This window comes from Labrus mixtus, chromosome 4 (genome assembly GCF_963584025.1).
Source record: "Labrus mixtus chromosome 4, fLabMix1.1, whole genome shotgun sequence".
Lineage (NCBI taxonomy): Eukaryota > Metazoa > Chordata > Actinopteri > Labriformes > Labridae > Labrus > Labrus mixtus.
The window spans coordinates 25535523-25563481 of NC_083615.1; the positions used below are offsets into that span (position 1 = coordinate 25535523).

At 40.6% G+C, this 27959-nt stretch overlaps 5 protein-coding genes across 6 annotated transcripts; 3 read left to right on the plus strand and 2 right to left on the minus strand.

The window, feature by feature from the left end:
- The first annotated feature begins 2896 nt into the window (after window positions 1-2896).
- On the plus strand, window positions 2897-10100 carry unc45a (unc-45 myosin chaperone A). The gene is made up of 19 exons (XM_061036590.1): window positions 2897-3069; window positions 3186-3378; window positions 4383-4558; window positions 4666-4755; window positions 4907-5074; window positions 5381-5549; window positions 5680-5850; window positions 6076-6247; window positions 6382-6682; window positions 6783-6877; window positions 7028-7169; window positions 7363-7503; window positions 7644-7771; window positions 7853-7919; window positions 8018-8131; window positions 8222-8337; window positions 8724-8841; window positions 8938-9093; window positions 9196-10100. The coding sequence occupies exons 1-19, from the start codon at window positions 3046-3048 to the stop codon at window positions 9481-9483; spliced, it is 2829 nt and encodes a 942-aa protein (XP_060892573.1). The 5' UTR covers window positions 2897-3045; the 3' UTR covers window positions 9484-10100.
- A 79-nt stretch (window positions 10101-10179) lies between these two features.
- On the plus strand, window positions 10180-12768 carry LOC132973245 (RCC1 domain-containing protein 1-like). Its single transcript, XM_061036591.1, has 8 exons — window positions 10180-10486; window positions 10601-10795; window positions 10886-11051; window positions 11150-11271; window positions 11355-11459; window positions 11907-12083; window positions 12172-12201; window positions 12337-12768. Exons 1-8 carry the CDS (start codon window positions 10288-10290, stop codon window positions 12501-12503), a joined length of 1161 nt encoding a protein of 386 aa, XP_060892574.1. The 5' UTR covers window positions 10180-10287; the 3' UTR covers window positions 12504-12768.
- Window positions 12552-14405, minus strand: LOC132973246 (calcium and integrin-binding protein 1-like). The gene is made up of 7 exons (XM_061036592.1): window positions 14248-14405; window positions 13815-13849; window positions 13610-13709; window positions 13263-13416; window positions 13059-13177; window positions 12872-12960; window positions 12552-12765 (listed from the first exon to the last, which is right to left on the minus strand). Exons 1-7 carry the CDS (start codon window positions 14296-14298, stop codon window positions 12744-12746), a joined length of 570 nt encoding a protein of 189 aa, XP_060892575.1. The 5' UTR covers window positions 14299-14405; the 3' UTR covers window positions 12552-12743.
- Window positions 14406-14769: 364 nt separating this feature from the next.
- Window positions 14770-23444, minus strand: LOC132973497 (titin-like). The gene is made up of 5 exons (XM_061036986.1): window positions 22752-23444; window positions 22170-22284; window positions 20656-21667; window positions 15422-20136; window positions 14770-15302 (listed from the first exon to the last, which is right to left on the minus strand). Exons 1-5 carry the CDS (start codon window positions 22770-22772, stop codon window positions 15268-15270), a joined length of 5898 nt encoding a protein of 1965 aa, XP_060892969.1. The 5' UTR covers window positions 22773-23444; the 3' UTR covers window positions 14770-15267.
- Window positions 23445-23565: 121 nt separating this feature from the next.
- Window positions 23566-25505, plus strand: gdpgp1 (GDP-D-glucose phosphorylase 1). 2 transcript variants are annotated; one of them, XM_061036594.1, is made up of 3 exons: window positions 23566-23585; window positions 23617-23725; window positions 24212-25505. In XM_061036594.1, exon 3 carries the CDS (start codon window positions 24220-24222, stop codon window positions 25282-25284), a length of 1065 nt encoding a protein of 354 aa, XP_060892577.1. In that variant the 5' UTR covers window positions 23566-23585; window positions 23617-23725; window positions 24212-24219; the 3' UTR covers window positions 25285-25505. The 2 variants fall into 2 exon arrangements, with proteins under 2 accessions (XP_060892577.1, XP_060892578.1); XM_061036595.1 differs by lacking the exon at window positions 23566-23585 and having other exon boundaries at window positions 23614-23725; window positions 24209-25505.
- Window positions 25506-27959: the final 2454 nt, after the last annotated feature.

The window sequence follows — 27959 nt, forward strand, 5'->3', positions numbered from 1 at the left end:
GAATCACTGATGAATGAATATGATGAGAATGTAATCAGCGAGAAGTTTATTAAAATAAGATAAGATAATCCTTTATTTATCCCACAACGGGGAAATGTACAGAGTTACAGCAGCAAAGAGCAAAGATTGCAGACAGAAAGTGAACACAGTACAATTTAAATAAAAAAATATTAATTAAAATTAAAATGAAGAATAGGGAACATATATAAGCTAATTTATAATAAAAACAACTATATATAAAAACGTATTTTTAAAACAGTATAAACAAGTGGTTGAGTAAATCAGGAGTGCAAACAACTGTTGTTTTGAACCCTTAACATTGAGTTATGTAACTGATCATGAATCTTTCTTTTTTTCCTAGAGATAGCCTACACACACACACACACAAAACTTTCATCCAGGTCGAACATTGTATGGGGGGTGGGGGCCTTTGTTTCTAAATGCAGAATGGTCAGCCTTTAGGCGAGAAGAATCATAAAGCCTGTATTGGTGGGATGTACCCGTATTGGCTGTTGGATCACCTTTATTATTCACAAGGTCCAAAATCCAAAAGTCCAATGAAAAGATAACTCAGGGCATAAAATAAACATAGGTCAATCATTCATTTGAAACTTTAGGCTAAAAGCAAATGAAACCAAGTTATTTATGAGGTTGTACGAAAATAAAAATAAAAAATCTGCTATTGTGGAGTTTTTATTTTTTTAGAGATTCAGATCTAATAAAAACTCGATCACTGGATGCACCTGAAAAGTAATGTGAAGATGTGTCATGATGCAACAATTTGTCTGCCTGAGGCATTGTCCTTTAAATGGATTGGCTCAAACATTGCTGCCTTTTCTGATTATTATATCATCAATGACTTGTGTGACATCTGTAAAATTGAACACCACTGCGCGGGTAAAAAAAACAACAACCTGAGAAGTCCATTGTGTAAAATACAATGCTGCCTTGCAGGCGAGTCCCATTATTGAGTTCTTTAGACGGATCATTCAGAAGCTCTTTCTGTGGTTATGGAAACTGGAGCTTAGCTGACATTCCATTAATAAATTAAACAGATTGTGTGGGACACGACATGAACAGATGGTGTTGTTTTGGATTTGTTTAGTCACGAAAGACTGATAGATTTTGGTGTGATCCACATTGCCACAGCAAAATTTGTATGATTTAGTTGAGAAAAGTGTTTTTCAGAGAGTTAAAAGAAAGAAGATTTTTTAATGAATAGATTTCCTGAAGGTATTATCTATCTCTAAACAAAGTTGTGAAGATGAATAAATGTTTACACAGCTGGTTTTTATTTTGATTTCAGATTGGGCCTCCTCTCTTTGGCTCACTGATGCTGGGGCTGGGCCTCGTGGATCTCCTGTGGATCTGGTATGAGGTTTCACAGCAAGCCCAGCCTTTTAGAAAATATTTACCAACTATCCATGAAGGATCTTCTTTCTAAGTCACAAAGCAGGTATCGTAATTTGAGTGCCTGAACAGGTGTATCTGAGCACGCAGCCTGAAGGGAAGTACCTTGTCTCTATGGCAACTAAGGTGTACAACAATGATGCTAGCCCATCCTGGAAAACGAGAGTCCCCAAGTGACTGATGCGGGAAATACCACACCAGTGCACTTCCTTTTGTGCTTGTGAACTGAAGGAAGTTGTTGTGGTGAATGTATTGTACATTTTGGACCTTTCAGGTTAAGACTAAGTCAGATTATTGTGTAATTGATTTATTTGATTCTTTTTCAGTTATTTTCTATTTTTTAATACTTTACTTTATACTTTATTTCAAGTTTTTGGGCTTCTGAAACTTTGAATTGAAAGAATTATGGTACAACATCCTTTATATAAGTCTTGAATGGTTAATTCATTGTTTAATAATGCTTCATAGCTCTAAAACAAACTATGGGTAAAACTAACTATTGGGTTGCCAGGTTTTCAAAATATCCCTCTGATCAATGTTTATTCTCTCATTTTCTTTCAGGTCTTAGAAATCCTTAAGGGGATACTTCATCCATTTGCATTAATCTTTGTATCATTAGAAATCTGGTAGTATTTTTGAATGGTCGTGCATCCCACCCTCATTTTCCCCTGAGATGGGAAATCTTTGTATTTCTAAGTCTGAAAAGGAGCTTCCAGTGACGCAAAATGACGATTTTTGCGTCACAGGAAGCTGTTGTTGTTAGCGGGGTGAAACTGCAATGCTAGTTCCTCATATTTTCGACCACTGAAGCTACAGACCAATCACAGATCAGTGGGTGGGAACTCACTCCCAGAATCAAAACTTAATGTCTGCCATATTGCTAACAGGCTCTATGGAGAAAGCTGATAATGGCGAAAAAATATAAAAATAGCGGCGAGACGGCTGCTGCCGACAGGCTGGTCTTGTGTTTTGGCTGCTGTGGCCGATGGCCGCTGGGGCCAGTCCGTCAAGTCTACATCTTTAAATGTTGACAATTTGTTTACATTAATGAAGCCTGAAGTTGTAAATGCTAAACAGGTTGTTTATGAAGGGATTAGGTCATGAGAAAGTGATTTCTCAGTCACTCAATCTAAAAGTTATTCAGCTGCTTAACTGTTAAGCCTTATTTAATGATCGATTAACTTTTAATACAGCAATTAGTTTCAATTTATAATCCCTTCATACAGTATGGTTTTAGACAATGGTTTAAAACAGAAAAAAAAACAGAAAAAGGCTCATTGAACCATAGCTGAATGCATAAAAAAACATTGAGTCAGAATTTTTCTCCTCATTTTATTTCATGTGCAGCTTCATAGCCCCACAGTGTCTTTGTGGACAGCCTGGATATTTAACCAAATAAAGCAGAGAGGGCGCTTTGGAAGCTCAGGCTCATATCTTCCTTTTATGGTCATGTAGTGTGGGCAGATGGGCGGGACCGACACCTAAACGTCATCAACGTGCTCCTGGCACCCGGAAGCGAAGCAAGATGTAACGTAGTTTGACTGGAGTGAGCATTGTTTGTGGGAAAAGTAGAGTGTAATTAGATATTTTATTATCCTTAAAAGTAATTTTTGCATTGTCTGTAGTACAGTGAAGATGGAAGTTAGCGAAAAAGAAAAGGTAAGTTATCCAAATAGTCGTCTGTTGTTGTAGCTTCGCAGATTTGATTCAGATGATAGTTTTCATCATTTTCTTCATGCTGAGTTCTTGTAGCTAACCTTTTCTCTTGAACCCAGGACTCGACAGCTATGAAGGAGGAGGGGAATACCCTGTTCAAGGCAGGAGATATGCAGGGTGCTGCCTGCTGTTACACTAAAGCATTAAAGTTGAGTGACAGAGAGACAGAGAGAGCTGTCCTTCACCGCAACAGATGTGCCTGCTACCTGAAGCTGGAGGAGTTTAACAAGGCAGAGGCTGATGCATCCAAAGGTAAACACCTGCTCATGTTAGACATCACAGATAGACGTTTTTATGTTATTATAAATCAGCCTCACATCACCCAACAAAATGAAGTCAGGTCAGTTTTATGAAATAGTCCATAATTTAAAATCATACATCTCTATTGTAATCACACTTAATGCTCCATCCTTAGGCGTAGTAACTTACAGTTACTAGATCCTGCTGAGGACTTTATCTGGGATGTATTTTCAAAACATGGATGCTGAGTGACATCAGCTTTGGGGAGCAATGTGTTAAAAAATAGTGCATTATTGTATAGTTTCTGCTTATAATATGTCTACACTCATGCACTTTAACTTATGTCAATACTGTCCATTTACTACTCTGTTTTTACACATTTAGAGTTAATCTTTCATATTTAATTTACAATCATTTACAACTCTGTTCTTGCACATTTAGAGTTAATCTTCCAGATTTAATCTTCCTATTTAAGACTAGTAATCAATTCAATTCAAGTCAAAAAGCTTTATTTGTCCCCAGGGGGCAATTCAAAGGCACATGCTTAGTTAAATCCTGGTTGTATATATTCACATTCTTAGTTTTGATATTTTTAGTGCTTATTTACTTTGTATTTAATATTATATTGTGTTTAGATTTGCTAACATTGTGTTTTTTACTCATATTGTGTGTTTGGATAACCTGCTGCTGTAACGCCACAATTTCCCAGTTTGGGATCAATAAAGTAATTCTATTCTATTCTATTTGAATTACAGCTTAGCAACTCTTTTACACTGTGGTAGATGATAAAATGATGATAAAAATTAGACCCCTGGGTACAGTATGTTTCAGAACTACTCTTAACACCTATCAGTGATTGAGGGAAGTACTAGCAAGTTAATGGTAGTTTGATAAGCTGCAATTACGGGTAAAATTAGAGTATTGGTTTAACAACTTTCACCCCATATGGAAATATAAATATCTATGTGCTTTAGGTGCATTCATGTATTGAATTTGACAACTGGTATTCTCTGCAGCCCTTGATACTGACCCAGGTGATGTGAAGGCCAGGTTCAGGAGAGCTCAGGCTTTCCACAAGCTTGGTCGGCTTGACCAAGCTTTTATGGATGCTCAGAAGTGTGCCCAGCTGGAGCCTAAAAACAAAGCCTTCCAGGATTTGCTGAGACAGCTGGGAGCACAGATCCAGCAAAAGGTGTTTTCTTTGTTTTCAGATAGTGGGCATGAGAACTGTGTCTTGTATTTGAAACAGTGACCTGGAGAAAGTGTTGCTAATATGAGTATTTTCTCATGAACTTGTAGTCGGTGCAACTAAACTCCACGGATGCTCGTGTGCAGCAAATGTTCTCCCTCCTCTTAGATGCATCTGCAGGTGACTCAGATCGACAGAAGGTAAGGGGAGCTCAAACATAAACAGACATAATAACCTGCAATAGTTCACTCTTTTCTTTTGTGTTTTGACTTGTATGTATTCATTTTTGACTTTTATCTGTCTGAAAAGTTGTAGTGTACCAAATTAACACGGTTCAATGTGTGATTTCAGGCTGCCCAGAATTTAGTGGTTTTATCTCGAGAAGACGCAGGGGCTGAGCAGATCTTCCGAAATGATGGAGTGAAGCTTATACAGAAACTTCTTCAATCAAAGCAGGAGGATATCGTCCTTTCTGCCTTGAGAACCCTTGTGGGGTTGTGTACAGGGCATCAGTCCAGAGTAAGTGTGACTTTCCATTGCATCTTTACTGAATTCAAAGCATGCAAATATATATTTTCTGCCTGGAACTTAAAGTAAATACAGGGAGTGTTTCCATGGTGATGACCATCTTATTTGTATTATATTTCTTACATTTCTATCAATTTTTTTCGATCTAGTATAATGTCTGCTATAGCACAGATTAGTAGATGTTTATTTACATCTACATCCATATAGGTCAAGAAGAAATGTACTCAACACAATGCTAGTTGATTGCTGTGCTGATTTGTAGCCTACTGTTGACTATTAATCTACTTTTGCTCCTAGACTATGGCTATAGTGAATGAGTTGGGAATGGAGCAGCTGTGTGCAGTAATGGGATCAGGAGCCTCGGCTGTGTCTCTGGCTGCCTGCCACCTGCTGCAGGTTATGTTTGAGGCTCTGACAGAGGGAATGAATAAAGAAATTCGAGGGAAAGATGAAGCAATTCTTCCTGGTGAGTCTGGTCTCTGGCCTTCTTTTTATTTGAAGTTGGCCACACTTGAAAGTTGACCTATCACAAGGTTTTTTTTATTTTGTCTCTATGTGCTCTTTTAACCAACTTTGACTCTATAAATTTAACACAGAACCATCCAAAGAGCTACGTTCAATGCTACGCCACCTCTTGGAAATGATGTCAGCTTCCAGTGTGTCAGGACAGGGCAGAGACAGCGCCATCAACCTCCTGGTCAAACAAGTTCCTCGCAAGTCTTTGAAAAACCCAGATAACTCGGTCACCCTATGGGTGATAGACCAGGGTATGAAACACACCTGCACATACCTCTTATGCTATGATGGATACAAAACAGATATAGACCCTCTGCCAAACATATCCATTACACATTTCACACTACTAAATGAAGAAGGAATGAATGTTTACTGTGGGTTTTCAAATCCCTATAACAAACTACAGCCTCATGTCCATTTCAGACACTCTGCCACTAGCTTTATCTGGCATTAATGAACTCTTTGTCTTCCGTCAGGTTTAAAGAAAATCTTGGAAGTGGCTGGGACGGTCCCTGAGCTCTCAGAAGGGATTCCTCTTACAGACAACTCCCACATGAGCTGCTCTGTCTTGCTTAATAAACTCTACGATGACCTAAAGAGCGACAAAGAAAGGGAGAACTTTAACAAACTGTGTGAAGAATATGTGCAGTGAGTCAGACACTGAAACTATTCTGATAGCTCCCTTAGTCTTATTTACTTGGGCTGCTTCATGCTGCAGCTATGAATGAACAGTAGATTGTTTTTCCATAACCTTTTTTTTTATCTGATACTTATCTTGGTAGACAACACTTCAGCAGACCTGGCCCGGAGGCCAAGCTGCGGGCTATCCAGACAGTATCCGTGCTCCTCCAAGGACCGAGTGAGGTTGGTAACAGAACCATGGAGATGTCAGGAATGATGGATGCAGTGATCTCTCTGTGCGCCTCGGAAGATGTTACACACCAGCAGGTGGCAGTGGAGGCTCTTATCCATGCTGCAGGAAAGGCCAAGAGAGCCTCCTTCATTACAGCCAATGGTGTTGCTCTTCTGAAGGACCTCTACAAGAAGAGCGAGAATGACAGGATACGTGTTAGAGCCCTGGTGGTAAATGTCACAGCAAAACTATTTTTATTTAGACAGATGCAGAAAAGACCATCTCTGCATAATAATAAATGAACTATGGTTTGTGGTTGTTGTTACACAGGGTTTGTGCAAGCTTGGATCAGCAGGAGGGACAGATTTCAGCATGAAGCAGTTTGCAGAGGGATCCACACTTAAGCTCGCCAAGCAGTGCAGGAAGTATGTTTGCCTGAGTTGATTATTGAACCTGGGTACAGATTAAGAAAGATGTGTCCACAAAGTGCAAAGCTGATTCAAAACAACAATTAAGAAGTGTTTTTTTCTTGCATATAAAAATATGTAGCAAGCTGTACTTTTTTTCTCTTGTAGGTGGCTATGTAACGAGGCTCTGCCTGCAACCTCCCGCCGGTGGTCGGTGGAAGGCCTCGCCTACCTCACGTTTGATGCTGATGTGAAAGAGGACTTGGTGCAGGACAAGAATGCTCTCCTGGGAATGTTTGAACTCGCTAAGGTTTGACTTGAGAATGTATTTTAAGGTTATCAACTTGTGAAAACAGGACACTAGTTCAATGATGTCGGATCCCTCTCAGAAGTTTTTTTTTGACACTATTTGAAACCTTCACATGGGATTATACGAAAAAAAAGTATTGTGTTGACCAGAAGAGCTTTGACGATCTTGTTTTTTGTTCCCTGTGTTCCATCAGTCTGAAGATAAGACGGTGCTCTTTGCTGTGGGCTCCACATTAGTGAATTGCACCAACAGCTATGATGTTGAGAAACCAGACCCTCAGATGGTGGAGCTGGCTAAGTATGCAAAGCAGCATGTGCCTGAGGAGCACCCCAAGGTATTATTTTTTTATGTAGAACTAACATCAAACAATATGCCCTTATTTACTTCTCTAACTCTTCAGGTGTTTTTTTCTGCCTGCATTTCTCTTTCAAAGATTTGTTGTGCTACATAAACATGTCTGTCTTTGTCTGCCAGGATGCTTCTTCCTATGTGGAGAAAAGACTGGCGAAGCTGTTGGAGGCTGGTGTGGTGTCTGCGTTGGTGTGTATGGTCAAAAATGAGAGTCCTGCCCTTACTGAAGCCTGCAGGGAGTGTATAAGCAGGTAGGGAAATTACACTTTGTTTATTTCCCTGTCACTGTTTTCACCCTGTACAATTTCTGTAAATGCCATTTCTCTTGGCAGAGTCTTCTTGGCTTTGGTGGAGCGACAGGAGGACCGAGGCACAGTGGTGGCACAGGGGGGAGGAAAGGTAGAGCATTGTGATAAATATACAGGTGTTTTTTCTGCACACTGACCAAACGGCTTGCCTTTAGGAGGTTCACAGTGATTATTCTCTCTACTCCACAGGCTCTGATACCACTGGTGTCTGACAACACAGATGTTGGTAAAATCAAAGCAGCACAAGCGTTGGCAAAGATAACCATCACATCTAACCCAGAGATCGCCTTCCCAGGAGAAAGGGTGACAACTGCATTCTGTAGAAAAGCTTCTAAGTTGAAAACAAACCTAAAGAACTTTGCTGTTTAACCTCGTCTGACTTTCTGTTGTCAGATCTATGAAGTGGTGCGTCCCCTGGTCAGTCTTTTGAGTCTTGAATGCACCCTGCTGCAAAACTTCGAAGCACTCATGGCTATCACCAACCTGGCTGGCATCAGTGAAAGACTCAGGTTTGCCACTAGGGGGAGGTCTCTCCTAAGAATATAATACAATGTCTTGTTGTACATGTAATGCAGTCAGGTCAGGTTTTGTAAGAGTTTGAACTTGTTGGCAGAAACCCAATAGTGTCACTACTTTTTCTACTTTTTGATATATTCTGCAAATCAACTTCTCAAACAAATCTCTTAATGCTGGCCATCTTAATTTTATTCATCAAAGTCGTGAGCTGGTCCTGTTTTTTTTTACATAACTAAGGAGACCTCATTTCAGTGAATTTGTCCCTTTAATGCATATGCCTTTATGATGTATTACTCTGCCTTCCTTGTTTTGTCTTAATTCACATTTATTGTTCACTGTTGAGGGCATTTACTTAATGGTGACTTGTGTTGTTCCACAGACAAAAGATCATAAAGGAGAAGGCCGTCCCAAAAGTGGAAGGTTACATGTTTGAAGAGCACGAACTGGTCCGAGCTTCTGCCACAGAGTGCATGTGTAATCTGGTTTTAAGCACAGAGGTAAAACATTTTTTTTTTAAAAAGACAGTCATGGATTATTCTGTGGCACATACATGTTGAAAAGTTCGAGTGGTGAGTTTTTGGTGTTGTCCTCAGGTGCAGAAGCTGTACCTGGCCACAGGGAGCGATCGCTTGAAGCTGCTTGTGCTGTACAGCGGAGAGGAGGATGAGAGGCTGCGGAAGGCTGCTGCAGGAACTCTGGCCATGCTGACAGCTGAGCTGCCTGAGCTCTGCGCCCGCATCCCTGGAACAGTAAGCATACCACTGCCCCCTGACTTCCACCAGTCTGCACTGTCACATACTTCTATGAATCATATTTCTATTTTATGACCCCTTATTGTCCTCTCTTCTCAGACAACCCACTGGCTCGAGATTGTACAGACACTGTTGCTCAGTGAAATATCTGACCTGCGTCATCGTGGAGTAGTCATAGTTCACAACATGATGCAGGCAGAGAAGAGTCTGGCTGAGACACTCATAGAGAGTGAAGCTCTGGAGATTCTTTCAGTCCTGGCAAAGGGGGGAGAGGGCATGCCTGAGCCTATTTCTAAGATCGCTCAGAAATGTCTGGACAAGGCAATAGAGTACAACATCATAATGTCCAGGGACGGAAAGGGAAAGAGCAAAGAACCTGAACCATGAAAGCACCGCTGCAGTATGTGAATGTGCCTCCAGGCAAAGTTAAGTGCTCTGAGGGTTATATGGGACCAGTGAAGTGATTTCACTTTTGCAGAAAATCAGTCCGGAGGGGCACAAGCTGAAATACTCCAACGTCTTAACTAGAAACTTAAGGCATTCAAAAAAAAGAGGAAATGTATTCAATGAAAACCAGCTCATACTTACAGTGTGTCACAAATGAGCTTTGATTGTTTTTTTCACAATGTTTTTACACACATTTTATTTTTCTTTATTATGCTGAAAGTTCCACATTGAGACTAAATTGTCCACTCTATATGTTCTTCACTTAATCTTGACATGCCTCATATTTACACAATATATGGCTATCCTTCCTAAAAATATATTCTTTAATTTCCATTCGATCCTACCGATCTTCTACTTAATTCATTTTTATATAATTGTTCTTGAAGAACAACAAGCAGAAACACAATGGTTTTATTACTGTCTGCTTCTGTATTTCATGTCATTGCAGTTCTTGTCACTCCACTACATTCCAAGTGTGATAATTGTATGGCTGGTTGTTGTAGTTTTTTTGTTGACTGAACACATGGGCAGAAAAAAATAAAATCTCTGTACCCGAACTGTCGTTTCCCTTCATGCAAAGTAATGAATCATGAGTAATGAGTAATTGAATCTCCTCTGTCAAATGTTAAATGCAGCCTTACGAGGGCGCATGCGCAATACTCCCCGATGCTAACTACATCCTCGTTCAAAGTTTGCGGATAACTGCGCTTCAATGAGAAACCAATCCAAGCCCAAGCTTTTCTGATGAGGTGGTTTGGCTTTGGCTTCAATGCATTTGGACAGATATATGTCCACGTCAAAGCACCCAAAGGAGAAAGTAGCGACGCTGTAAAGGACGTAACAGTGAGTAGCCCGACAGAGCTAACCATAAGCAGTGACTGCTGCTGGAAATCTGTACAAATTAAAGCAAGCTGGAGTCGAAGAGCATCTTCTCTTCTGGATGGTAAGTCTGTCAGGAGACAAACAGCGCTCCACTTTGACACTATTATTACGTAAATGAATCACAGCCTTTACATAGTTTTAATCTGGTGTATTCTTTCTGTTGTCTATTTATCAGGGGACAGCCATGTGAGTCTGGCAGGTTTCTGTGCAGAGTCTTATGTGAAACACAGCAGTGGCTGTACAGATGCCTTCATCAGTGAATCTTACCTGACCCTGGTTTTCCCGGACAGAGTTGAGTCCTGGGATCTGCAGAAAGAAGTGGAGGCTCCGGCATGGAGCATGGAAATAAAAACACAACCGGACACCAGAGGTAGCCTAATCCCTAACTCATTTAATTTTGCTGATCTTCTATTACACCTGAAATACTTCCATTGGGATATAACATCTTGTTGCTTCTTAGGACCCCCTTTGAGTCTCCCATTGGTCCCTGGGGGTTACATAGCCATGAAGCCACCTTTCTATCGCTCCTTATCACCACATCTGAAAGCCAAGAGTCTCTCACTGAGTGCAGAGCATGCCATCCTCCTCACTGCCTCTGGAGCTGTGTACACATGGGGACTTGGCAGGTATACAATTCTCACATCCTTTTTTTTGTATGGAATGTGATCAACGAGAACTTCATGCATACCTTGATCTTTTGCATTTGGATGTTATGACCTGACAGCCATGGTCAGCTGGGGCATGGAGGCCTGACCTCTGAAGAGGAGCCCAGAGCAGTTGAAGCACTCTGGGGGATGCCCATGAGCTGTGTCGCTGCAGGAGCTTGGCACTCTGTGTGTATCAGTGGTGAGTGTCCTACAGGATGTTAAAACAGTTTATAGCATCATCTTGACCTCCAATGACGTTTATTTATTTATTTATTTTTTCAGATGGAGGGGACCTTTATGTATGGGGCTGGAATGAAAGTGGCCAGCTTGGACTTCCATCACGAGGTCTAAGAAAAGCTCTGCAGCAGCAAACAGGCCAACAAGCAGGTACATATGTTTCCTTATTGGAAGAGATATTAAAGAAATACAATATGGGGTACAGTTCACGCCTGTAAAACCCTGATCTTCGATACAAACATTTCAGCAGTTTCTGTAAAGGATGCTGCCAATTGGTTAAAGGAGAATAACAGATAAGAGGACTGTTAGGGTCATTAGGGCCGACTGATTCTCCATTATTTTATCTGAAAGGACATCCATGTTTACCTTTTTTTTAAATATATGTTTGAAATTATAAGGAACATTAACTAAATTATCTATGTCATTACTATATTGCACTTTAAACTAAGGTATAGAAAGCATTTGAGTTATTGGAACTTTGTGTACGCACCATCCTCTTAACTTTTGTTTCATGTTTGTCGCCCATTTTGCTGCTTATATTAGCCTCTTGAATTAACTAAATAAAAAGTCCTAAGCACTGAAATTATGAATACACAGGATCAGGAGCACCATGCCAGCATGCCACCACACCTCCTGCCAAAGAGCCACAAGAGGGAGAGAAACACGAAGAGGTATTTATATCAATCCAGGCGTTCCCGGCTCTGCTGGATGTCACTCCACCGTGTGAAATCAGGACAGTCAGCTGTGGCTGCCGACACACAGCTGCTGTAACGAGTAAGAAACCCCACTTGAACAACTGATGCACAATTTCTTGACAAGTCAAAAGTCCTCATGATCATTATCTCAAATGTTCTTAAAACAGCCGAAGGTGACCTCTACACATGGGGCTGGGGTAAGCTTCTTAAATTTGAACCTACATATTTATATCCTTTACATTTTGTAGCATGTTCCCGATACCAATAGGTTATCTTTAAGCACATCTTAAGTATGTCTTAAACTTTCATCTTTTCTTCTGTTACTATTTCAGGTGACTACGGCCAACTTGGACACCAGAGTTTATTCAGTTTGGATGAGCCCCGGCGTGTGGAGTTCTTCAGGGAGCAGCAGATGTGTGTGGTTGATGTTGTGTGCGGAGCGTGGAACACTTTTGCTGCTGTGGTCAAGGCGGAAGAAAAAGCTTGTACTTCAAATTAAAATGGGATTCCCTTCTGTTTGTTGAAACAAAGAACTTTTATAATAAAATGTTTTTGGAAATATTTTTAATTTTCTTTAAAGAAATTTAAAAAAAATACAGATTTATATTTCACAAACAATTCATGACAAGGCAGTACATGTAAATATAATTTAAGGCAAATATCTAAAAATTATTCTACTTGAAAATTAAACACAATGAGATTTATCGGGTGATGCTTTTCCACATCCTGCTAGAGGTCTTCACAGCACAATCTTGAAAGAACTGTTGGAAACCAAAGTATAATAGAAGCAGTTAGAGTAAACAAGAAACAACATTTTGTTTTGTAAAAGTACATATTAGTGATGACATTAATATGATTTATAGTCACCTGACAAAATCTGGTGATCTTGAGATGACATGCTGAAACTCTGAGAGGTTCACAGTTCCATCTTTGTCAATGTCAGACTCTTCAAGAATCTGAAGAACATGGGGGGGATGAAGGTTAACGACTTGCAACCAAAATGTGTTTGAATTTTGTAGTTTGCCCCCCTTACTGTTTAAAATTGTGAACTCACATTGCCAATGAGCTGCCTCATTTCTTCAGTCGTTAGTCTTGTGTCATCTGTCTCACCAGTCAGGCAATTAACAAGCTTCTCCAGATCGCCACAATCAAGAGTTCCATCATCGTCAAAGTCTGTAAATCATTAAGCACAATACAGTCAGATATCCTTGTGTTTAAATCAATAACTACATTTAAAAAAAAAAAAAGTCTTATTTACCAAATATACGGAATGCATAGTGGGATTTGATTTCCAAGGTAGCAGAGTCGCTGAAGGCACTCAAGAGGTCGAGGAAGTCCTCAAATGTCAGGCTTCCATCTTTCAGCTCAGATGTGGAGAAAACATGGCAGATTCGTTTCCTGAAAGGGTTTGACTGTGACGACAAAAGGTACAAGGGTCAGTTCAGTTTATCAGTACTTGTAGCACTTCCTCATAGACGTACAAAAAAAATACTTGTAGCACTTCCTTGTAGACACAAAACAGAAATTCAAGACTTTCATTGAACAATGAACGTAATAGACAATGAGCAGCACATCAGTCTGTTTTGATGTTAAATATATTGTCACCTTTAGCTCTGGCAGAGCAAGAATCCTTCCCATCGATACTCTTACGCTTGGAAGATCTTTCTCATCTTTCGTGAGCAGTTCAGTGAATCTCTTGTGAGCACTAAACAAAAAGATAATGATTACTCAGGAAAAGCAGTGCTAGATTGATTACATTCTGATTTTGGTTAAAAAAAAAATGTGTTCTGTGGCATGCAGGATCACTCACAGAAGAATTTCTTGTTTTGTCAAAAATGTCAGCTCCTGAAAGTCAAAGTGGTTATTATTAGATTGGCAACAGCTACATGTAACTTAAAACAAGTTTTGTGTGTTACTTTTAATAGTTAGTTTAATAGTTTAATAGTACTTCCTTAAATAATGCATGCAGACTCGCAAAATTTGCATTTCCTATTTTTTACAGGCGTCATGACATGATTACTGGCACTTCAAGAAAAACCTATTAAAAGTGATAAGTTTAACTTTAAACTAAATAATACAACTGCAGACTTCAAGTAAATCTAAACGTGCTTAAAATGCCAAAATATAGCTCCTACGTCATTCTTGGTTATTATTACAGGGCGTAACAACAACTGCACGCAACTTTCGGTACTCGATCAACTTTACAAACATAATTGCTTTTGGGGATCACTTCAGGTACTTACTTGGTATTCTGAAAGCAAATCCTTACCAAGTTGACTTGCTGTAGTTCCCATCTTGATATTCTAAACTTAAAAACGACTTTTGTTGTTGGCTTCTCACCCTTGGCGGAATTATCAAGTAGTTGGTTTTACAAGGCGTACTTCCGGTATCACACTGCATTCCCTTTCCTGTTTGATTACGTAGTGGTTTCCATAGTGACACACTTGTAAACAGCTGCAAGTAACAGGGCGCTACTAATAAACATTTAACTCTACTGAGTCTTTAATTTGAGACATTTCACAAGTAAAGGAGACTGGACTGCTTTACCTTTCAACTTTAATTTCAAGAGTGCCCCTGGTTATTCTTAAACTACTTTTTTAGGCTTTTGCAATCAACTTAATCAAAAAAAAATCCAAATCATCAAAATGGAAAACTTAATCTTAAAATGTTGTTTTTAATTGGAGTAAAGTGTTAAAAAACGTAAGATATAGCCTATACATAATACATTACAACATTGTTGTTGTTGATTTGCAGTAGGCTTTGGCCTATGTCCAGTTTGTGTACAACAATTATCTTTAGTGATGTGATGCAGCCATGAACTATCATACAAATGGAGTGTCAGTCTTCTTCATCAAATTTTACAATGGAAAACAATTCATCTTTACACAGTTGTCTTTTTTTCTGTGTTTTGGTTGTTTTTTGCTTTCTCTTTTACTATTGTAACCTAGGCTATATAACTTTTGAAAACCAATCCAAAGTAAAGTTCCAGTCATTTGATGTAGATCTTAACATCATCGTTTATTAGCCAAAAACAAAACAAACACAGCATCAAAATGTTTTAATATTTAATAATGATTACTTTAAAACATCGTAAAACAAATACAAGATAATAGGCCTATTTAAAAAAAACTACCGGTAGGCCTACATCTTCTGTAACAAAAGCATACTAACTAATTTTTCTGAACAAAGCTGAATGAAGAGAAGAAATAGACAAGGAATTTTGACAGGAGGTTCAGCAGATGATTACTTCAAGCTCTTGAGAGTTAAGCCCCTTGGTTTGTCTCCCAGTCTGTTGTATCTGAAACACACACAAAGAGAATAATTCTTAAAGCAAGAAATAAAACAATGTGGGAAAGATGATCATTTTACAATCCTTTTTTTTTTTATTATTCCTACTAATAATTTAGATGTTTGTACCTGTCATTTTTGTTCCTTCCTTGGTTTCAGCTGGAATACCAATCCCATACTCATTTTCAGCAGTGATTCTGAAGAAGTAGATTCCTCCCTCCTCCAGGTCAGATACCTTGTAGGACAGTCGGCGGCATTTGTCCGTTAGTCTCGTCCACCCTTTTCTGCTGATGTCCCGAATATCTACAAGGTAGTGCTTGACAGAGGCTCCTCCCTCATTCTCTGGGATATCCCAACAAACAGTAGCAGAGTTCTTTGTCACATCCTTAACTGCTACATTTGTTGGCGGACCAGGTGAATCTAAAACCCTGACATTCAGCGTCAAAGAGGCAGAGCCAGCAACATTTTGCAGTTTGACTATGTACTTGCCAGAGTCATCGCGTGTTGCCCCTTCCACTGTGATTGAGGTCACAGAGTTGCACGTGTTGACCAATCCTCTCACTCTAAGGTCTACATTTGTCTTGTCCCATGTCACACTGGGAACAGGTTTGCCTGAGAAAGGCACAGTCAAAGTGAAGGAGCTACCATCTTTAACAATCAGGGTCTTCCTCATCTCAGGGCTTATTTCGAACCTTGGCTCCTCCTCTCTCTCCATTGCCACTTCAGGTTCTGTTTCAGGACTGGGCTCACTGATACCAATCTTGTTTACTGATCTGACAATGAAAATGTACACTGCCCCTGGTGTGAGTCCAGTGACTGCAAACTCTGTTTTATCTGTGTTATGAGCACCAACTGCCCAGTCGTCTTCTGTGGATTTTCTGTATTCAACTTTGTATCCAGTGACTGCAGCTCCACCATCAAACAGCGGCTTGTTCCATGACAGAGTAATGGAACACCTGGATGAATCAACTATAATGGGTTTTGCAGGAGGGGAAGGTAGAAACGTTGGATCCTCTGCCAGAGTTAGAGGGCATGGAGAACTTGGTTCACTTAGCCCTGCAGCATTCTCAGCAATAACTCTGAATTCATACTCACATCCCTCATGCAGGCAGGAGGCTTTGACGCGTAAGTCATAGACTGCTTTCTTATTGACACGACCCCAGCGAACACCCTGCTTCTCCCTCTTCTCTATAATGTAACCACTGATGCGGCTACCACCATCAGTGGCAGGTCTCTTCCAGCAGATAGTCATAGAATCACTGGTTGCACTTGTGACCTCAACATCCGTTGGAGCAGATGGGATTGTAAATGGATCAGTGGCCTTAACTGGCTCACTTTCTAATGTTTCGCCCTCCCCATACTTGTTGACTGCTCTTACCCTAAAAAGGTATTCATTTCCTTTGAGCAACTTGGTTATTTTGCAAGTAGTTGCCATCATGTCACTATACACAATTATCCAAGCTACACGGCTGGTTTCACATTTCTCAACGATGTAGTACATGACCTCAGCACCACCAGTCTCATTAGGTGGTCCCCATGACAGGGTACATTTTTCTGCTGTGAGTCCAGAGACTTCCAGAGGTCCAGCAGGTGGTCCTGGCCTGTCCAGGACCTTGCAGGTAACAGCTCTATTGGTTGTTCCTCCAGTACTCTGTAAGGTCAGAGTGTACTGTCCAGAGTCTTTCCTAACACTCTCTCTGATAAGTAGAGAGGTATGTGTTTTTGTTGCAATAATTTCAACCCTTCCCTTGGTGCAAATATTTCTACCATTCTTCAACCAAAACACGGTAGGGTTAGGGCGGCCAGAGATGTCAGCATCTATTCTTAGGAGTTCTCCTGCCTTTACAACAACTGCTTGCCTAAATTTGTCTTCCATTGTAATTTTAGGTGGCTCTACATCATGTTGTACTGTAACAGCTCCTGTGGTTTCAGAAGGTGCACTAAACAGCTCAGCTGAATTTTTGGCAATCACGCGAAAATCATACTGTTCACCCTCTTCCAGGCCAGTCACTTCAAAGAAGGTGTCCAGTAGATTTGTAAAGTTGCATTTCAGCCAACAACTATCTGGAAGCTGTTTACGCTCAACAACATATCCAGTTATTTTAGCCCCACCGTCATATTCTGGCTTGTCCCATGAGAGAGAAACTGAGCTATTAGTTACATTGGTGACTGTAAGGCTGCTCGGGGGATCACACTGGTCTCTAGCTGCTACAGGCTGAGATGCTGTACTGCATGGTCCAACACCAGCCATATTCTCAGCATAGACCCTAAACTCATATATCAAACCTTCTTCAACACTTGTTACCTTAAACTGGTTCTCAGTCAACAGATTTCGGTTTAACTTTTTCCACAAAATACTGCTTTGATCTTTGCATTCAATGTGATAACCAGTAATAGGGCTGCCACCATCACTATCTGGTTTGCACCATGCCACTACCATGATGGACTTGGAGGAATTTACAACACGGAGATTTATTGGGGGACCAGGTGGCTTGAAAGGATACTGAGCAACAATATGTTGTGACTCAGCAAATTGACTTTTGCCGTAGCGATTCTCTGAAGCAATACGAAACTGATATTCAGTGCCCTGTGTTAGGCGAGGAATTTTGATTGATGTTCTGGCAACTGTAGCTGACACAGTCTGCCATATTGTGCTGCCTGTGTCTCTCTTCTCAACAACATAATTACTAATTTCACAACCTCCAGTATAATGTGGGGGCTGCCATGACAAAGATATAAAGTCAGCGCTCACTTCATCCACATTGAGCTCACTTGGTGGTCCGGGTCTTTCAAAAACATTTATATGGATTTCAATGGATGTGGTTCCAACTGAGTTTGCTACGGTCACCTCATACATGCCAGCATCTATTCTGGTTGCATCTTTGATGGTCAACTGGGATGATGTGTCAGATGTGTACACATTTACCCTGCTTGTCTCTTTCAGCAAGTTGCCATCTTTCTTCCATTCTACAGTTGGTGGTGGTACACCCTTAAATGGAACATCAACCTTTAAATCATTTCCGGCCTTCACACTGAATATGTTGGACAGCAAATTGATAATGGGCTGAGCACTTGTATCATTAACTGTGATTGGTACCAAAAGAGACTTTGGTTCACTTTTCCCTTTTTCATTCACAGCACTCACACGAAATAAATATTCCTTTCCTTTTGCCAGTCCATTAACAGTCACTTCATGTGCTTTACCCTCTGAACATGTGGTCCATGTGTTATCTCCCTTGGCCTGCATTTCTACAACATAATATATTATTTTGCTTCCTCCATCATGGTCAGGTTTCTCCCAAGAGATGCTTGCACTATTGCAAGTGATATCACTCAGTGTGATCCTGCCAGGAGGAAGTGGAGCCTCAGACACTTTAACGGCATCTGTGATCTCTGCTGGCAAGCCAGTGCCAAACTCATTTACAGCAAGGACACGGAAGTAATAAAAGCATCCTTCCTGGAGATTGTCAATTTTGTATGAGTTTCTCATACAGTTGCTGCAGACACTTGTGAATGCCTTTCTAGCCTCCTCTCTTTTTTCTACTATATAGTGCGAAATCTTTGCTCCTCCATCAATGAGAGGTGCCTCCCAGGAGATTGAGACGGAGTCTCTCTTTACATCCATCACCTTTAAGTTAGTTGGTGCGCTGGGGGAGTCCAATACTCTGACATTGATGAAAGCTGATTTTGAACCACTGTAATTCTCAACAGTCAACACGTATTTTCCAGAGTCATTTCTATTGACATTCTCAATCAATAACACTGTGTAGGAGCTTGTCACCTCAATCTGAGCACGCTCACTGAAGGCACCACCTTCCTTTGACCATTTAACCTCAGGCTCTGGTCTACCCCTGATAGTGACAAAGAGACGTAAAGTGGAACAGGCCCTAACACTGACAATCTTCCTCAAGGCACTGTCCAGCTCAATATCTGGGGCCTCCAGTTTTTCAGCAGCTACCACAGTCCCAGGCAGATCCACAGGCTCTCCAACCCCAGCTGCGTTTATCGCACGTATACGAAAATTGTAAGAAGCATTTTCTGTCAGTCTCATCACAGTGTAGTTTGTGTTCTCTACCCCTGTGTTTGGTGTACATGTGATCCACTCATCTTCTATTGCTTCCTTCATCTCAATAGCAAACCCACTGATGGCTGCTCCACCATCATAGATGGGCCTTGACCATGTCAGAGACACAGTTCTGCTGGAATAGTCTATCACCTTTGGGTTGGTCGGGGGACCAGGCGGATAGGAAGCTTCACATACTTTGATATACTCACTTGGTTCACTGGGTTCCCCAACACCGCCAGCATTCTCAGCCAATACTCTAAACTGATAGTAATGTCCCTCAGTGAGCCCTGTGCATCGGAAACGCAAGTCATTAAGTCTTCTCTTGTTGCATTTAGTCCACCTAACACCTTCTTTGTCACGTTTCTCCAGGATGTAGCCATCAATTTCTGAGCCTCCATCAGTCTCAGGCCTTTCCCATGTTAGCAATACAGAGTCGCCAGTCACGGCACTCGCTATAGGGGTAGAGGGTGCACTAGGTGTTGTAAATGGGTTTTGTGCAATGAAGGGGTCGGATTCCAGAAATTCCCCAACCCCAAATTTGTTCATGGCAGCAACTCTGAATATGTATTCTTTCCCAGGTACCAGTTTTGTCACTTTGTAACTGACAGCTTCAATGTGAGAATCCACACCTGTCCATGTCACACGGCTGGTCTCCCTTTTTTCAATGATGAAGTGGGAAACACTAGCACCACCATCATTTAGAGGGGGGTTCCAGTGAAGATTACACTTCTCTGCACTGACAACTTTCACGTTCAGAGATCCATCTGGAGGACCAGGTCTATCAAGGACTTTCACATTAACTGGGACAGATGTAGTTCCGCCAATGTTACTGAGGCTTAAGAGAAAGTGTCCTCCATCCACTCTTGTACAGTCCCTTATGATGAGAGTTGTATGGGTCAGACTGTTTTTGACCTCCATTCTTGGTGTAACTTTGTCAATTTCTTTTCCATCCTTTAACCAAGTTACTTCAGGAAGGGGCTTTCCAAAGTAATCCGCATCAATGATGAATGTCTCACCAGCCTGAACAACAGAAGTGCTCTTAAACTTAGGATCAATGAATGCTGTGGGTCCTTCAATAACATCCTGAGCAATGATGGTTACACTTTCTGAAGGTGTACTCCAAACACCAGCGCCATTCTTAGCAGTTACTCTAAACTCATAACTTTGGTCTTCTGTCAAACCTGTGACTGTAAACTGATTCTCAATAACATTTGTGAAGTTAGCCTTCATCCATCTGCCATCTGGGAGCTCCTTTTTTTCAACAATATAGCCTGTAATAGTGCTTCCACCATCATACCTTGGTTTTGCCCACTGAAGTGTGATGTTCTCTCTGTTAATAACAATAGCTTCAGGTTTACCAGGTGGATCACAGGGGTCTCTTGCCACATAGCATTCAGATATTTTGCTTGCTTGACTGAGTCCAGCAGTATTCTCAGCAAAGACTCTGAATTCATACTCAATGCCTTCCTCAAGTCCACTTGTTTTGAAGCGAGCATCAGGTATGACAAGCTTGTTCAGTTTTGTCCATAAAATGCTGTTCTTCTCTTTGCGTTCAAGGTGGTAGCCAATGATTGGGCTTCCTCCATCTTTGGCTGGAGGTTCCCATTCAACCACCATGTTATACTTTGCCACAGTGGATGCAAAGGGGATGCCAGGAGCAGTGGGCACACTAAAAGGATATTGTGCAATCACGAAAGGAGAGGTGATTGCAGTACTCTTCCCATACCTGTTTTCTGCAAACACTCTAAACTGGTACTCATTTCCTGTCTTCAGTTTGGTGACTTTAATTGTGGTTCTAACTGTTGTCACTGACACAGTCTGCCATTCAGTACTTGAGATTTCCCTTTTCTCCACGATGTAGTTGTCCAGCTGACAGCCTCCTGTGTATTCTGGTGGCTCCCAAGAGATGGTAACGTAGTCAGATTGGATCTCATCAATCTTCACAGGGCCTTTTGGAGGGTCGGGCTTTTCAAGGACAACCACTGTGATTTCTCCTGTATATTTTCCAACACTGTTGCTTGCAATAATAGAGTATTGGCCAGTGTGCTCCCTAGCAGCATGTCTGATATGAAGAAGTGTTAATGATGACGTGTTTGAAACCTCTAGCCTGGATGTCTCTTTGACTGCCTGGCCATCTCTTTTCCATTCAATCTTTGGTGCTGGGTGCCCGACCACTGGGATCTCTACTTTCAGATCTCCACCATTCTTGACAGTAAATGTCCTTAAAGTTATCTGGAGTTGGGGCTTAATAGCATTTCTCACATCTGTGTCAGCACCAGGTTGGACCACAGGGTCAGGATCAGGCCGGCCTTTAAAAACATTAAATAAACAGAACATTAGATGGAATCACTGTGTAGAGTCAGGATATGTATGAGTGATTTGTATGGTTCTTCCAAATAATTATGTGAGATATAAAATGTATTACAATCAAAATCAAAATCTGTTGAAGGAATCTGTTATGAAATGTTGATCAGTTATTTAATCTGTTCTATCTTTCATTTGATTTATTCTGTATCGTGAAAATGTTGCTTCTCGGAAGAAACAAAATCAGAAGTCACAACATATTTAGTATTTTATCATAAGATGTGACAAGACATTTTTCAAAATACTTGAATAAAAGGCCTATGAAAGCATTAACTTTATTCTTGCCCTTTGTTTGCATTATATATGAGACAAATTAATCCAGTTGAAAGCAACCCCAAGTTCATACATAAATGTCTAAACCACAAACAGTTTTAAAATGATTTAATTTAAATTCAAAAGAAACTTTACAAATGGTCTTTCTAGCCAGTGATATAATGCATAACATACCTTGGATAACAACTGTTGAAGATGACTGAGTCTCATTTGCTGTTGGGTTTTCATCAGTATCTGGTGTCACATTTATATTTAGAGTGTGACTTTTTTCGTCTGCTTTCTCTCCCATCTTAAAAAAGAGTATGACACAAACGGTCAGACAATAAAAGATTAGGACTCGCTGACATGATCATGACAGTATGTTTATTTTTTTCAAAATCTTGTTATGTTTTGAAGTATAATGTAAAGTAAATAGAAAGTTGACACGAGTACTGAATCTATTAAAAGTAAGACAAAAATAACTTTTATGTTTCACAACAAGATTACATGTTGGCTAGCTTAATGAGTGCTACATGTATGGGTTGGTAATAGACACTCTGTTGGTGTTTAAAATAACTAGAGGCATTCATGACCAGGCTGCCATCTGTTCTACCAAAACCGATCAAACTGCTATTGTCTTACTCTTAAAGCTCTCACAAGGGTGAACCATTTCACAAGAAAGAAACACAAGAAACACAAATTGGCCATAACTCAAGAATCCTTTAACAACTCTGGCTTAAAGGGTTGAATTTGTTTAACACAGCGGTAACTACTTACCTTGTGGTTGCTTGCTTCCATCCTATATTGTACTTGTCCTTATGATATCAGAATTCAGCTTGTTCAGTTGATCTGCTAAGATGCATTGACTTGGGTGAGTCCCTGAATCCTGAGGCAGACATACACAGGTCTGCCAATCACTGCCTGCTTTATCTCTAAAAGCATGCAGGGACTAAAATAACCATGATGCCTGATTGGTCAGCTGCTCATTCTTTCAAGTTAGTTGAGCCTACATGTGTCAGCTGGGGAAAACTGGAGAGCTACTCAACAGTTAAATATTGCAGACAGACCATTCCAGTACAAGGGGGTTTACAATAAGGCTTTACTGTATGTTATTATACCTTTGGTAGTCACATATAAGCTGGTTTTACAGCTTGGTCTAAGGTTTAAGTGGGTTATATGTGTCATGGTCTACTCTTGTTTAGTTAGTTTATTCTTTATTTTGGTGCTTAGTTGGGGTTTCCTTCCTTTTTGTCATTTATATCCTCATGTTTCTCTGTTTTGTGTGTATTTTCCTGTTGATATTCCTGTGTTTAGTTTTGAGTGTTTCCTGTTTGTAGTTTTTGGCCCTGTGTATCATGTGTAGTTTGACCTGGTCCGCTGTGTCTTCACCTGTGTTTATGAAAAGAACAGGGTTGATATACAGATTGTTTTAAATGTATTATTATTATGTTCTTTGTTTTCATGTGCCAAAATTCTGATTTACACTCAGCAGGGGGCGGTAATGCGCCATTAAGATCGTTTGCCAACCGCGATAAAACTCAAAAGAAGGCGAAGAAGAAGAAGAAATACAACAGTTAACACCGACGAAGAAGAATACTTTTAACTGTGAAACCATAGACTGTAAAAAATAAACCGGTAAAACCCGGTGTTAGGAGGAAACACCATAAAAACTGAATGATTAACCATGAAAAGAAGAGTTAGTAGCGGCTTTGCTTATGTATTTAATCTTTTGTTCGATTCGTGACACTCAGGTGAGTAGGCTGCCGATCTTTTCACGACACTGTATATCTCTAAGTATGTTTGTCTTTCAGCTTTAGCCTTCAGGTTTTGTATTGTTAATAGTCAGCTGGAGATTCTGTCACAAACCTTTATGAGTATGATGTTTCAGACCTCCACAAATGTAACCGTGCTTATTATATTTCAAAGCTGCAACCTCTGTTTTCTACAGCTGAAATGAAACAATATATCATTAAATCATAATGATCGATTATACTGGCAATAATGTAGGTTACTGATGAATGTTTTCGTCCATTTGTTAAAAGCTAAAATTGCAAACATCCACTGCTTCAGATTTTCAAATGAGTTTGTTGCTTCTTCATCTGCTGTGATAGTTCCCATTAGAAGGATTAGGTTTCACTGCTCAATGTTTCCACATACAACAACTCTCTATGTGATGATTCAGCAGAATGACACCTTACTGTCATATTACCTCTGTCTGCCTCATTGTTTACCAGCAGGCCCCACCATGCCTCTGCCATTTGTGTACAGCAGCCAGGACTTTGTCACAGAGGTGCGTCGTAACCGGGCAAACCGTCTTGTGCCAGCAAAGTTTGACACAACTATCCAAGAGTGGTGGACAGACAGGATGGACAGAGGACTCTTCCGCTATCACCTGGGGGATCTTCAAACACGTATACTGCCAGGCCCGAATGGCTTTGTGGCCCAGCTGAATATCCAAAGAGGGATAGAGAGAAGAAAGCCTCAGGAGATCCTGAGCATTCAACAGGAGTTCAATACTAAACAGTTCAATTTCAACAAAATAAATCATGAAGAAATCATCTTCGAGATGATAAAGGACAATGAGGGCGGGAATGAAAGTGGACAGCTGCAGCAACCCTGCAAGATGGTTGTGCTGGTCAATGTCAGCCCTCTGGAGTTTGGACATTGTCTCTTTGTTCCAGATCCCTCACAATGTTTCCCACAGGTCCTGACCACTTTTGCCATCCAGGTTGGCATCGAGTCTGTGCTCCTAAGTTCTGATCCTGGCTTCCGTGTGGGGTTCAACAGTCTTGGAGCATTTGCGTCAGTCAATCACTTACACCTACATGGGTACTACATGGACCACGAGCTCAAGATAGAATCTACACCAGGAAAGCCACTGGTTCCTGAAATGGGGTTTTATCGCCTGCTGGACTTTCCTGGAGGCTTTTTATTTTACACAGAATCAGAGCAGGTGGAGAAAGTGGCCAGAGCCGTCTGTCTTGTCACAGACTTTCTTGTTGAGGGTAACATTGCTCACAATCTCTTTTTAACAAGAGGATGTCCGCCCATGTCTGAAAAAGATCCCTTTTCAAGAAAAGGCGTTCGTATCGCTGTTTGGCCCAGAATGTCATGCTTTGGTGCCAAGGAGGAGTCTGCCTTCAATGTCGCTCTTTGTGAGCTGGCTGGACATTTACCGTTTAAAAACAAGAAGGACTATGAGCTCACTACAGAGAGAGATGTTATAGAAACCATCCAAAAGTATCTTCTGTCTGATGAGGAGTTTCACACATTGGAACAGGAGCTTACTCGTCTTGTGATGGATGTATGATTCGTACATCAAATCATTGTTAAAACTGTGCTTGAGCTCACGTTTTCCACACAAAATATTGTGCCATTACCAAAAAAAAAGGAGTTTCTTCACGACCCATTATACCCTAAGTGCTATGCTGTATGCTGTATGTCTTGACCCATCTCTTCTAACTATCAAACCAATGGCTGTGTCATGTTAAATGGTTCAAAATAAAAAGTACCAGGAGCATTCCCCCTCAATGCACACGTTTCTGTAGTTACTTTCTGAGTTCCATTACTTGGATGGGTTTTTTGTGACAGACCTCGTTCATAATGGGGTTTTTACTTTGGCTTAAGAAAGCTGGAATAGCACAGGCATAATTAATATCATTCTTCATAAATATATACCAACTTCCTTTACTATTCTCATAAGCTCTGGTTGAAAGTGTTTGGGATTTTTTTGCGTTAAAGAAAATGGAACAGACCCATTGTTAATCATACAGCAAATATCTGTTGTGCAAAGGCCCATGATGTAACATTTAATTATAGAAACAGAAGATATATAGAGACACATTTTGCTGAGGCAGGGATAATCTTTATGATGATCTGGAGATCAGTCTAAGTTAGTCGTCATTAAAGGAACACACTCAGATAACCAGTGGATTCAAACTAGCGCATAATTCCATTTTAGTATTTAAGGAACATTTGTCTCCATAAAGACGTCTGCAGAATACTTGTTGGAGACTTGCACCAAGCAGGTAACTTCTAAAATAGTGTTAATGAAAATAAATTAATACTTTTAATGAATGAAGGTCATGCCTTCATAGCATTCATTATGAAAGAATGGTCAGGCTGGGAGATAAAAAAACGGGGTAGAATAAAATATTTGTATAGTTGAAAAATCTGTAATTGGTGTCCCCCACTTGTTCACAGGTAAAACAAACTGGAAAAATGAAATGCTCCACTATTTATGTGATGGTCTAAGGAATATAAGCTCCGCCTCCATCAGTTGGAAATCTGTAGAATACATGTCGGGGAATTATCCCTAGCAGGATGATCCAGTTCACCAGGTAACTTAGAAAATGGCTGAATTTTTTTTTTGATTGCAATTAATATTAACAAAGGCATTGTCATGCGTCATTAGCTTTCAGGTGAAAGAAGGGTGTGGCTGAAAAGAGGGGGTTCAAATCAAAGAATCATTATAATCTGAACAAGGAAAAAAAACATGAATCTTTTAGAGACTTCACAAACCCACTCGTTAAAGCCTTAACCATTATGTCATAGGTGCTTTTTAATAAAAACAACCTTTCTCTACATTCAACATTTTTCAACTTGAAGGCAAGGTTGGTCATTTTCTGCAGATCCACTTTTTAAGATTTTGGTTGAAGTTGTCTTTAGGTCCTGTCAGAAATTAATAACTCATGCTCTGAAAATGGAACAAAGAAAATCTAGTCATCTGTAGCAGTTGTAAGCCTGCAAAAACTTCGACCAATGTCTGCCACGAGGTACCAATCTGATGAACCAATCACGTCTCCCTGCTCGTTCTTTACCACTTGCGTCTATAGCCCACACTCAAAGCGCCAACAATGAGGGAGTTTATACAGTGCATTAGTTGTTGGCCGTTGTGAGTAGTACAATAGTCATGTTTTTTTATGATAAAGTTTAGTGTTGTTAAGGTACCGCTGAATGAGACATCAGACAACATTGTTTCACTATGCAAGCGATGAGCTGAGGTCCGCTTCTGGAGCAACGGCGCTCGTGCATGTAGGTGAGGGGCGTGGCTTTTGAGGGAGCACTTTAACCAGAATATAAATATCAGTGTGTTTTATATTAAAATGTAATTGAAATATTTAGTTTGATTATTTCTCTCATGTTAGAATCTGCTCAGGCTCTACTTCTCTCTGCCTCCATGTCCATGTAAAACATCCCACACTGCTCTCAGTAGGTGGATCATATACAGTAAAAGCTGAATAATGATTGTAGCTCAGCCCTGTTGGTAAAGCGGCCACGTCTCAGCTCATGTAGGACCCACTAAAGTCCTGATTTCCTTGATTTAATAGTCCTCCGGGGCACGGTCACACTGGCCATCCGTACCGTGCCCAAGCACGCTTCAACGCTAAAGTCCAGTTCGTTTGACCAGTGTGACCGCTCCGTATCGTGCTCAGGCACGGTACACTTCCTTGGCTTTGGCACATTTCGGAGAGGTGTGCTTCAGCACGGTACACTTCATGCACGAGCACAAGCACGCGGGTAAACAACGCTGACAGCCTTCATTATGGAGAAATCCAGAGTTTCATGTCTGTATCTGACTAAAATGACTCAATATAAGACACAAAGTAGCTGCCATGTTCTCTGTGTTGTTCTCCGATGTGCGGGCGTCCGCGCGGACTCACGCACGGACTCGCGCGCGGACTCGGCCGGTCGCGTCTATTTTATTTTTTTATTTTTTTATTGCTGTGTCTGATTAAAATGTTTTAAAATAAGATGTAAAGTCAGTAAAGTAGCTGTCATGTTCTGTGTTTTTCTCTGATGTGCAGACGCGGACTCGACTGTGCGTCTCTTTCTCTCTTTCTCTCTCTCTCTCTCTCGTCCGCCTGTTTGTAAACTGAGCATGCTTCATAATAACATAAAGCGTGCATGTGTTGTATTACGACGTTATGTACAAGAGGTAATCGTGGCACGGATAGTCCTGTGTAGTGTGACCGCGGGCCGCGC